Here is a 12,711-nt window from a genome sequence, read left to right as displayed (position 1 = left end):
AAGCAAGAAGTTTCATTTCTCTCTCTCTCTCTCTCTCTTTAACAACTTCAATTCGAAGTCTTTATTTTTATTTGGAGGTCAACAATAATGAACAATATGAAATTACCATCTCCTCAAAGTATCATCTATTATATTTTTTGTTTTCTTCTCATCCTTTTTGGAAAGCAACATGTTTCATAAGCATCACTGAACTGCCTACTGATAGAAGTCTTGACACTTATAAACCAGCTTTACCATATTGTTTTAGAAAAGCGTTTAAAACATCTTGTTCTGGGATTAAATGGCTCATATTATATCAAACTTCCCTACTGCTTTGGCATGAATTATAATCCTCACTAAAATTATACATGAAATAATAATAATAATAATTATAACTGACCTTAATTCCTATGAAAAAGAGAAAGGAAATTCTGAATTGTGAGTTTGAAATCAGAAATCCATCCATGGAATAATGCATAAATACAAGTAGAGAATTTTTCTCTCAGGTACTGATCAAAAGATTCCAGTGCCTCTGAGGCAGAGAGCGATGGAGGAGAGAACACTAACACACAGCCATGAACCTGCGTTGAAGTCCTACGTTAACCATGTGTTCTCTTTCTGCCCTTAGAGTCATCACTTACCTCCTCCTTATTTGTAAGATAAACATAAATAAATAGGTTTCACACATAATACACAGAATTGCGGCTATGAAGAGGAAATGAGGAAAGGTCTATAAAACAAGTCATAAAGAAGTTACTATTTTCAAGTCATTCAGTGTGATTTTTCTGTGGCAGTATTTCCCTGGATGTGGTTGAAAACTACTGCAAAACCTCAGTGTAGGGGAAGATTGGCACACGTGCTAATAACTCCACAGATCATTTTATCGATAAAGGTCTATCAGTTTTTTGGGTATGTGTGTGTAGTGACCACAAGGATTCTTACACTTCAGCAGGCTTCAGAATCACTGGGAGGACTTATTCAAGCTCAGAGCATTGGACTTCATCCCCAGAGCTTCTGATTCAGTCAATATGTGGTAAAGCACAAAACCCAACTCACTGCTGTTGATTCCAACTCATAGCAACCCCATTGGGTTTCTGAGGCTGTGAATCTTTGTGGAAGTAGATCACCCCATTGTTCTTCTGTGGAGCGGCTGGTGGGTTTGAACTGCTGACTTTCTGGTTGGCAGCCAAAGGCCTTATCCACTATGCCACCAGAGCTCCTTCAATCCATGGTAAGACCTTAGCATTTACATTCTAACAAGTTCCCAAGTGATGCTGATGGACTAGTTTGGGAATCACACTTTGAAAACCACAGCTGTAATGGAAGTCCCTGACCCCTGAAATGAGGACACTCGGGATCTCAGTGATTGTTTTAGTTCCCTAGTGCTGCTCTGACAGGAATATACCACAAATGGGATGGCTCGAACAAACAGGAGTTGATTCTCTTACAATTTTGGAGGGTAGAAGTCTGAGTTCAAAGTGCCAGGCTCTAGGGCCCCTTAACCTTGGACTTCAGCACTGCCTCCTGCTCCCAGCCCACTGAAGCTGGAGGCTTGCTTTTCTTCACTCAGAGAGCTGCTGGCTGCTGAGGCTGACAAACCCAATGCCAGCAAATACGATATTACCAAACAACAAAGCAGGCCACTAGTTCAAGTACAGAAAAAGTCTCAAGATCAGCAGAGCATGACAGGCTGCTGGACAATGAATTGGCTACACTCGGGGTTCAAGCGTGCCAAAACGCTAATCCTCAAAGCTGCTTCTTATATACTGGAAGCAGATCACATCTCTAAAGCAGCTATTCAGCTGCTCCAGTAGATTCCACCATAGAGTTAATTATCATCCTCACCATGGGGAATAACTACATCCAGCTGCCCAGCCACTCAACCAGGCCCAGCCAAGTTGACACATAATCTTAACTACCACAATTCCATTCCTTGTCAACTTGGCCCCTGTACAGATCTTCATTTGGTGGCATCTGTACAGATCTCCTTCACTGGGTGGCTCCAGTCCCCTAGTTCATCTGAGTGGCAACCTCACCCCCTTGGCCTGGTGGGCCCCGTCCCTCTACTTCTTGGGCATGGCAGCCCTGCCCCCTCACTCTTGGGCAGCAGCTATGGCTCCATCCCATTGGCTCATATGAATGAGTAGCCCTACACTCCAGAACCAAGTTAGTGAAGGTCTAACTTTCTGAAATCTAGGAGGCTATTGTAGTTCCATCCCTAAAGGCCATGGTCCTAGCCTTGAGGCTGAGGCAATTCTACTTCCAGTTTCCTTGGTCTGTCCGCTTCTGCCAATTAATGCCCGAGGGCAACCCACTCCGCCAGAAATGTTCCTGCCCAAAGGACACTTAGCTTTCTTTTTCATGGGCCGGCCAACCTGTTACTCCATCTCATGCCGGTCTCCTCTACCAATTTATGCCCAAAGGCAACCCACTCCGCCAGGAAGCTGCCTACTCAATGGTATCCAGCTTTCTCCTCTGTGGGCTGCTAAGGCTGTTACCGTCTCATGCTGGTGTCTCTCTGCCAGTGTCTCAGCACAGGGATCTCAGGTCAAAGACACACTCCACTCCTGTTTCCACATTTTAGGTATCTGTCAGAGCAGCACTAGGTACCCAAAACAGAATATGGTACTGAAACCCCAGCCCAACACGGTGATCCACACTTGAGACAACAGGAAGGGAGCCATTTCACTGGAAAAGAACCATTTTGATTTATCCCTGGAGTTCACAGGAAGTTTTATTCCCCCTCTGAACTCCCAGGAAGGTGTTACAGTTCCAGAGTAGACTTTCTTAAGATAAACTTTAAAAATATCTTCTTGCTTTCTTGTGGTATTTTTCTACTGCACTCAGAAAAACTCCAGGCACCTTACCATGGCCAAGAAGGCCTTTTGTGATCTGACTTTCCTGGAAAAATTGGAAAGGACCATAATCCTCCGTACCTTAACTTGCCCTCTTGTTTTCTATGTCAATAGCTATGGGGTCCACTCATACTGGACTTTCCGGTGACATCCTGACAGCAAACTTTCACTTTGACTGTCCTTCTTGGTTCTCTAAATGTTTAGGAAATTTCCATTCTGCATGGATCTAAGCTAAAATATGTCTCTCAGGTGGCTTTGGAGCCCAAGAATAGTCCTTAGACTCTCAGCCAAACCATGTACTCAAATATTTGGATTGGGAATTATGGTCAGTACATCATAGTGGCCATAAACAGTGACCCACTAGGAGGAGTCACAAAGCAGTATATACCAAGGGCCAATACAAGGCTCTCGGTGGACCTGGGGGAGCAGGAAAGGGCTTTCTATTGCCCAGTGAGGCAACACATAACTGACTTAACAGCAAGAAATGCAGTGATAGGTGTTTTTCACAGAATAGTATATATAATCCTCATCCCAACATCACGATTATTAATCCTCTTTGACAGAAGGAGCTCTGGTGGTGTAGTGGTTAAGGCATTTGGCTGGTAACCAAAAGGTTGGTAGTTCAAACCCACCAACTGCTCCACCAAGAAAGATGAGGCAGTCTGCTTCCATAAAGATTTACAGGCTTAGAAACCCAGTAGGGATCGCTATGAGTTGGAATCAGCTCGGTATCTATGAATTTACATAGTAGTGAGTTTACAAAACAGAAAGCTGAAGTTTAGTGACATTGGATGAATTGCCCATGGCCATATGTGGTTGGCTGAGAAATGGTCCCCAAAGATATTAGGTCCCGATCCCTTGAACCATAACTGTTATCTTATATGGAAACAGTTTTTGCATATGTGATCAAGTTAAGGAGCTTGAGATGAGGAAATTATCCTGGATTATCAGGATGGGCCCTAAATGCATCCCCTTTTATGTTTATAAGAAGGAGACAGAGGAGGAAGTGATGTGAAGATGAAGCAAAGAGAGATTTGAAGATGCTGGCCTTGAAGACTGGAATGCTGCTACCACCAAAGGCTGGAATAGATAAGGGAAGGATTCTTCCCTGGAACTTCTGGAGGCAGCATGGCCCTGCAAACACCTTAGTTTCACTTGTGAAACTGATTTCACACTTCTGGCCTTGAGAACTGTGAAAGAATACACTTGTATTGCTTTAAGCTGCCACGTTGGTAATTTGTTACCACAACCTCAGGAAATGAATACACCAGACAAAGCCAGACATGAGCCCAGATCTGTCTGGCCCCAATGGCTTTGCTGTTTCCTCTGCACCATGGAGCCACACAGGAGAAAACCAAGGCTACTTCCCATAGTCTGCACTTAGGGAGGTGAAGCGGGCGTGGGAGCCCACGAGGAACGTTATTTGGCTTGGGAAGCACGTGTGCATTCTGTATTATTGTTTTTATGCAGAGTGGCTTTGCAACTTCTTCTTCGTTCAGTCTTCTGAGCAATCAAATGTATGTAGGCCCCATGGCCAATAGAGTCTGGAACTGCAGGAGGGGCAGCAGGCAGGACAAACTCAGGATGAGAGATGTGCCATCAATGAGCCTCAGAGGGGACAATCACACTGATGTGAAAGTCATATTGTCAAGCAGACTGACAGATTCTAAACAGCAGAAGCTGTTAGGTTAGCTTGCCACTCTGCTGTAGATTCAGCTGACAAGAGTTCATTGAGCCCAAATGGATTGTGACAGTTTATATCAGTTACACGGACAGCAAGAGCAGGATCAGCAATGATGTCAGCTCCCTGCATCCCTTGTCCCATGGATGATGCTGAAACAAAAGGGGCCAGATGACATGCAACATGAGTGACAGGCATCTGTTGATGAGAGGCCAAGTTCACACTAGCAGCTAAGCTGGTTTGCAGCCTGCAACTGTATCCTAAGTGGAACTGAGCCAGGTAGACAGCTCTACCTCAGCAGAACCAGGAAGGAAGATGAGAAAAATGTCCATGGCAGTGTCCTGAATTTATGGTGGATGAGAAATGGCCTTGTGACAGCTCATCAAAGACCACCTATTTATCCATGTCTTGGGAGGATCACAGGTGTTCTACCAAGGCCTGAGGCAGCTGTGCTTAAGACAAAGCCTAGTGGATACATCCAAGGTTGTAAGGGTGCTTGCATAGAGCAGTCTCTGTACAAACGTGAGACCTTCACAGTGAAGAACATATGGGGCCCTCTGGAAGTATCCAGAGATGAGGTGGGTGGTACATTGAGAAGAGCTTTGGGAAGGGAGGCAGATATTCTGGGTTCTAGATTTGTCATTGCTAATGACTTGCTTGGGACTAGATGAGTCCCTCTCCCTTTCTCGGCTTCTATGAAGAGAAGGAGTTTGTCTAGATGACCTCTGATGGCCAGGAAGGCTGTAATAATCTTTGACTTTAGAACTTTAGCCTGGCACATAGTAGAGACTCAAATGTGGGTTGCTGAATTAATTATAAGAGAATGATCAGTGGAAGGATGGGGGACATGGTATGCAGTGGGGCCTCCTCTTTGCTGGAGGTGATATGGGAAGAAAGGCAGAGCCTGGGTTGGGCTGATCCCTCTAGAAAGCCCAGTGGTGTCCAAGAGGCCTTTGGAAAGGACTAGAGACATTCCTCATGGACACTATCAATTGCAAAGGAACCTAATCTTTACTAGTGATTCATTTGCAAACTCAGAGTGAAAGCCCCAAATCGCAGAAAGTCAACATTGCTCTTGACAGGTCCTCAGAAGATGCCATGGAGACCCTTTGGCTCTCAACGAGTCCAACAAAACATTTGTACATCAGCCGCCTTTTCCTACGGTGACCACCAGGGGAAGCCACAGTGTGTGTATACGCCATTGTAACTAACACTTCCCAAATAAATAATATAGAGTATTATCATCATCCTATAAAAATCCCTATGTCCCTTTCCAGTTAACTCCCTCCCCATGAGACAATCACTATTCTGATTTCTATTCTTGTAGATTAAATTTAGAACAGTGGTGCCCAATAGAATTTTCCGGGATGACTTAAAGGTTCCATTTTTGCCCTATCCAATGTAGTTAGTAGTCACTAGCTACATGTCTCTGGGTGGTGCAAATTGTTAATGCATTCAGCTGCTAACCAAGAGGTTGGAGGTTTGAGTCCACCCAGAGGAACCTTGCAAGAAAGACCTGGAGATCTACTTCAGAAAAATCAGACATTGAAAACCCTGTGGAACCCAGTTCTGCTCTGACACACGTGGGGTCTCTATGAGTCAGAATGGATTTGATGGCAACCGGCTTAGCCACATGTGGCTGTTGAGCAATTGTGGTGGAATCTCTCTGAGAGACGCACTGCTGAAGAGAGATGCACTACTGAGAGAGATGTGCTACTGAGAGAGACTGAGATGGCCAGTTGAGAGAGACTGATGTGTTCCCGAACTTGAATCGTAGCCTGTTGCTTCCCTAATAAACCCCATAATCTGTGAGTTCTGTGTGGCCACTGCAGCAAATTATTGAACCCAGCAGATGGGTGGTGGGTGCCACAGGAGGAACTGTTGGTGATAAGGTTAGTAAGAGGGCTGGGGGGTGGTGGCATGTCTGGCCTCATAAGAACAGGCCCTGGGCTGCTGATGGTGAGTCTGCCTTCCTCTTGTGCAGTTAGAGGAGGTCAGAAGATGCCACCTCCTTGCCCCTTTTGCAGCAACGTAGCTAGTGCAGCTGAGGAAATGAATTTTCACTCACTTAGTTTTAATTTGCATAATTATAGATAGCTACACGTGCCAGGGGCTACCCTATAGGAGAACTGTAGCTCTAGGACTTCATGAGTCTCTGGACTGCATACATGTCTAAACACTTGACCACTAGCTGAAAGCTTGGCTGTTCGAACCCACCCAGTAGTGCCTCAGAAGATAGGCCTGGAGATTTGCCGGTCTTGAAAATCCTCTAAGAGTTGTTCTATCCTGCACATGTGGAGCTGCTAAGAGTCAGAATCGACTCAGTGACAACCAGCAACAATGACAACAAGGCATTTGTGTAAACGGAATCGTAAGTCTACATGGTTTTGTGTTTGTTTCCTGAGGCTCAATATGTTTTTGGGATTCATCCACATTGTGTGCCTCAAGTAGTTACTTCCTTTTTACTCCTGAGTAATAGTCCATTCTCTCTCTGTTTCTTTGTTAAGAGTTGAGTCCTCGTAGGTTAACTGTGCACATGGTACAATTCACCTAGAGGCCTTGGCTTCCAATTGCCTTCTTGTTCTCTTTGGCTAGAGATGCACTTTAGTGGCAGAGCCAAGCCTCCTATTTTTCTGCACTCTGCATGCCCTGCCGTGTAGGTGTGCAGATAAGACATCTGTTCATTGTCCTTGGCATCTGATGGGGAACTCAGGACACCAACATTGTTGAATTCCCATGAGGCATCCAAGGCATGTTCTTTATATTGCATCAGAGATGCCTCCAGCAGTCCAGGCCTTCTTTACCCAGGACTGGGCTTGTAGTTCATACTTCCTTACTCTCAGGGCTCCAGTTCTCTTATTCTCCAGGGTCATTCCCTCCCAAAAGCTAGGAACTAAAATGAGCCATGCCCAGAGAGTATGACAGGGAGTGGGAGAAGGGATATTATCCAAGTTAGAGGGCTTAGGAACTAAGTGGTTAAGATCATGAGGCTAAACAACCTTCAGAAATAGACCGGCAGGATCGTCACTTAAACACAGGAGAAAGTTTATTTCTCACAGAACATTCCGGAACAGATCCTCCAGCAGAGGTGGGTGTGGGGGTTCTGCTCCATGTGGTCTTTCAGGGAGTCAGGCTGCCTTGGAGTCTGCCACCTTCAGCACACACCTGCCAAGGTCTCTTATGTTGTCACTTCAGCTCAAGGGAAGTGGGAGAGTGCATGGAGGAGTGAGCATAGGAGGTCTTATTGCCCACATCTGGAAGTGGCACCCATCACTTTCCCCAGAGAGAATTTAGTCACACGGCCATATTCGACTGCAAGGGAGGTTGGGAAGTGCACCCAGCAAGGAGAGGGGAGTGGACTCTTGTGATTGATTTGTGGCCTCTGCCATACAAAGTATGTTTGAGAGCCTCCTCAAAAATAACATTATATTTGTAGGGGACTTCAAAATTCTGCACAAGACCTTTATCTATAAACCTCACTTCCTGAGTTAGAGTCTGAGGTGAAAAGGAAAGATGATACCAGGGGCAGTGAGACAGAGAGAGAGGGAGAGAGGAGAGAGCACAGTAACTGCCAGCTATCACTGTTCTTAGCTGACTCCTGGTTCTGACTCAATGATTTAAAAAAAAAAAAACAAAAACAAACCAAACTCACTGCCATTGAGTCAATTCCAACTCATAGCAACTCCCATTGGGTTCTCAAGGCTGTAAATCTTTAAGGAAGTAGATTGTCCCATCTTCCTCTCACAGAGCAGCTGGAGGGCTTGAACCACCGACCTTCTGGTTAGCAGCCAAATGCTTTACCCACATGCCACCAGAGTTCCTTCAACATTTTCTAAATAATCTTGTCATTTAATTTACCATCTAGATTCATCTACTGGGAGAGAATGGCTTAACCAGTGAACAGGAAGGAGTGTTTGGTTTGCTAGATAGGTTTTGTGTCACATGTTGCCATCTGCCTACCCCAAATCCCATCCTCCCACCCTCCCTCTTTCTTACTAACAGAACTAATGCAGTTCTGTTTGTGCAGAGCAGTGAAGCACTGGTCACACACACACACAGACCCCTTGCGAAAGCTCCCTTGGGGTTAGGGGTGGCTATTTGAACAGCTCTGGCAAATGTCATGTAAGCAAAACTCTTTTGACTGGGGTTTCTGGGAAAGTTAATGTATTTTAGCTGGCATCCTGCTCAGCCTTTCACTTTTTGCCCTTCATTCTACCCTGGGCTGCATTCATGATTATGAATGTCACATGCTAGGAATTTGGAAAGTTTCAAAGTTCAGGATGCCTGAATCCTTGATGACTTCTGTTTTCACTGCCCCAAGCCTGGAGTGCCTGCCTCTAGACTTGTTGTGTAAGAAACAACTTGGTCTTAGCACATACCCACATTTCTGTTATATGCACCCAACTGGAATTCTAACAGATGCAAGTTTCTCTCATTCAAATTGAACAGTGGTGCCTGGTTTATACATCAGTCTCTGCTAAGTTTGTTTATTATGAGTCTGTGCCCCCACAGGTGGTTCCTTTAGAAAGCAGCAACAATTGACTTCTGAAGTACTAAAGTTGAGGCATCGTAGATCATTAAACATGGCTTTGTTACCCAGGTACTGCTGCCTTGTAGGAGGGGTGGAGGACTGGGGTGGAGGGTGGAGGATGGGGGGAAATTTCTCAGGGGCAGCCAGCCAGCTTTCCCAGGTGATATCACTGCCTTAAACATTCATGATAGGGCTGGGCTTAGAAGCTTCTGGCAAAGATGTAACTGTTTCAAGCAGCAAGGAAGTGATTTATAACATCTGTTTGGATCAGGCAAAGACAAACAGAATTGCTTCCTGTCACACACCATATTTGCAGGGGACTTCAATATAGTCCTGGGGAGGTCCTCTATGGGAATTCCTCTCTTCAGGTCTGATCTGGCTGGGAGCCTCAGAAAATGGGGCAGTCTGTCTATCCATGAATAGGGTCTGTGGCAAACATTATGTCTTGTGTTCTTGGTTCCTTCAGCCCTGCCCCTGTCCTCAAGGTTGTGGCAACTGGAACTCTGGCTTCATTCGGTGAAACAACCTGGCATCATGGCTGCTGGCAGAATCAGTCCTTGGAGAAAAAGGATAAGAGGAGGGCTGACTCCAAGATCTGGGGCCGATCTCCTCGTAGGAGAGGGCATCCTACTTGAACGGGCTGGAGTGTCTTTCCTTTCCAGACCAAGGGCTTTTCTATACCAAACTGGTTCCCTCTCCAGAGTCCTTGCACTTGCTGTTTGTTCCTCTGGCCCAGAACATTCTTCTCCCCCAATCTTGGCATGGCTAGTTTGTCATCATTCAAGCCTCAATTCTAATGTCACCTCCTCAGAGAGGCTTTCCCCGTCCACCCTGTCTAAAGCAGTGCCCCCAACTCCCACCCTACTTAGTTACTCTTGCTGTATTTCACATTTTCTTAGCAATTACCATCCTCTAAAACTTTCTTGTATATATAGTGAAAGCAGCGAGGGCCATTACCGCATGGGACTACCTTGCTCTTCTGGGTCTTGCAGCTTTCCCACTTTTCTATCATTCATTTTAGTGGAAAATATTTGAGGTTTTCTCCCCTGACAGGTTTCTACCTTACATAGGTTCTGACTTTCACAGGTTTTATAGTATCTTTGCTTATTTCCAAGCTCCCCACCAGGATGAAACCTCCAAGAGGACCTGGCTCTTGGCTTCGTTCTCCTGCTGTCTCCTAAGGCCAGCACTTGGCACCCAGCAGACACTCAGGGAATATGGCTGTGTTGACATGGATTTCATTTTGCTCTTAAAGCTGGCTGCAGGGGACGCTCCTCTGATTTCCCATGCCTCACCTGGCCATCCAAACTGGCTGTTCTTGCTTGCTGCTCACTTGGGAAGAAGAAGCTGCTCTGGGTGACATGCTTTGGCCCTGGGACCTGGGATCCTGGAAGGAGGAGACTATGTCTTCCTCTTCGAGGTACAGAAAGGTGGGGAAAAGACATTCGTACAAGCACTGGGACAGACAATGCTTCACCTCCCATGGACCTTGTGCTGACCTTGCCCATTTGGAGGCCTCTAGCCCTTCTGGGAAGCCCATTAGCTCTTCATCTATCACAAACATGGTTAGCCAGGAAGGGCCCTGTGGACCCAGTCAGTCCCACCCATTTTACATTCAGGGAAATTGAGACCAGGAGAGAAAAATGGGCCTTGCCCAAAGTCACACGATGAGTCAGTGACTGAAGTGAAACTAGAGGCTGGTCTCTTGGCTCTGAGTCCAGGAGTCTGGATGGGATGGTGAGCAGGAAGGGGGAGCTGGTGTATTCTCCATTGGCCTAGGCAGTACACCCCATCCCAGCCAACCATTGGGACCCCAGGCTCACAGGGCCTCTTCCATCTTGACCTTGAGCTCTTTCCTGTGTTCCTCGTTGATGGGGTAGAAGCACAAGATGGTCAGACCGACGAGGAGCAGGCCAATGGGCACGGGCGCCAGGAGCACGGTGGGGTTTGGCCTGCAGTCCCCTGCGTGGTACCCGGCATAGCTGAGGGGCAGAAGCAGGTATGGCCTCATCGTGGAGCCAGGGAGGCTCAGATACTCACAGACACCTTCCCTGCCTGGGCCCTGCCCTGAGGCATCTTGGGGCATTTGGCATGTGTGTGTGTGGTGTTCCTCGGGCAGCCAGATCTGAGGCTCATATTCATGCCATCTTGACCCCCTTCAACACATCCCCACTCCTCCTGAGTCTCCTATCTCTCAAAACCCAGACTCCCCCATCCTAATATGCAGTCCATTGCTAAGTTACCATTGGCTCAATTCACAAAATACACGTCCATCCTTTCCTTCCTTCCTCTGCCAGCCGCCATTACTTCTGGAGCTGATGCTCAGGCCTTCCCACATGCCCTTCTCCACCAGAATCCACAGGGAGCTGTGAGAAATTGTGCCCTCCCTCTGCTTAAAACCCTCCAGTGGCAGTCCAGTGATCTCAGAACAAAAGCTAACCCTCCTAGTGGCTTGCAAAGGTACACGACCTGGCCTCTGCCTTCTCCTGACCTCAACTCCCACCCCCTTCCCTCACCCTTGACACTAGAGCCACCCTGGCCTCCCTGTGGCTCCCAGACTCACTCATATTGTTTGTGTTTCAGGGCTTTTCCTTTGCTGTCCCCTCCGCCTAGAAGATTATTCCCACAGATCTTGCATAGCTCAGTTCTGCTCACCATTTAATCTGAGCTCAAATATCCCCTTCCGGCAAGGCCTTCCCTGACACTCTGACTAAAGACTATTCTGACTCATGGCAACTCCATGGGTGTCAAAGTAGAACTGAACTCCACTCCAGGGTTTTCAGTGGCTGACAATTTCAGAAGTACACCACCAGGCCTTTTCCTAAGGTGCCTCTGGGTGGACTTGAAACTCCAACCTCCAACTTTTTGGTTCTAACTCACTGCCGTCGAGTCGGATCTGACCCATAGCGACCCCTCCTTGGGTTTCTGAGGCAGTATCACTACAGAAGTAGATTGCCCAAACTTCCTTCTGAGGAGTGGCTGGTGGGTTTGAATCAGCCTTCTGATTAGCAGTCATATGCCTCAGAAATTCCTTTTAATCACCTTAACCAAAAACCAAACCAAATTCACTGCCATTGAGTTGATTCTGACTCACAGCAACCCCCACTGGGTTTCCAAGGCTATAAATCTTTACAGAAGCAGACTGCCTCATCTTTCTTCCACTGAGTGGCTGGTGGGTGCAAACCGCTGACCTTTTAGTTATCAGCCAAATACCTTAACCACTTCACCACTGGATGTCCTTTTTGATCCCCTTACTCTACTTAATTTCCTTCCTAGCACTTACGTTGATATTGTTAGTTGCTATTGAGTCAATTCTGATTTATGGTAACCCCATGTGTGCAGACAACTGTGGTGTGAACTTCAGAAGCAGATTACCAGGCCTGTCTTCTAAGGTGCCTCTGAGGGAGTTTGAACCACCAATCTCGTGAGGGTGGAAGCACGAAGGAAAGGTGGGAGCTTCCTGCAGAGTTATGTGAGGACGCTCATCCCACTCTACACAAGTCACATCAGATTTGTAGATGAGGCTACTGAGGCCAGGAGAGAGGGAAGGACTTTCCCAAGGAGTCTGTGGTTTTCAAATCCATGAGGCTGAGCATATAGTCAGCTCTTTAGTGCCTCCATTACAGGCACAGGCATGTGACAAAGTTTTGGCAATGGAACAGAAG

General features: G+C 46.6%; 1 protein-coding gene across 1 annotated transcript in view; it reads right to left on the bottom strand.

Moving 5' to 3' along the window:
* FKBP1A (FKBP prolyl isomerase 1A) overlaps positions 1–11,057 on the bottom strand; it is a 48,537-nt gene extending 37,480 nt beyond the window's left edge. Inside the window, exon 1 of the mRNA XM_042783593.1 lies at positions 10,890–11,057. Within this exon, the coding sequence (XP_042639527.1) occupies positions 10,890–11,057 (168 nt within the window). The remainder of the gene's footprint in view (positions 1–10,889) is intronic.
* Between the last annotated feature and the right edge of the window lie 1,654 nt (positions 11,058–12,711).

This window comes from Orycteropus afer, unplaced genomic scaffold (assembly GCF_000298275.1).
Source record: "Orycteropus afer afer isolate SDZICR_OR568_19922 unplaced genomic scaffold, OryAfe1.0 scaffold00020, whole genome shotgun sequence".
Taxonomy (NCBI): Eukaryota; Metazoa; Chordata; class Mammalia; order Tubulidentata; family Orycteropodidae; genus Orycteropus; species Orycteropus afer.
Note: the sequence above shows the minus strand (reverse complement) of the source record. Positions and strands in the feature narration are given on the sequence as shown.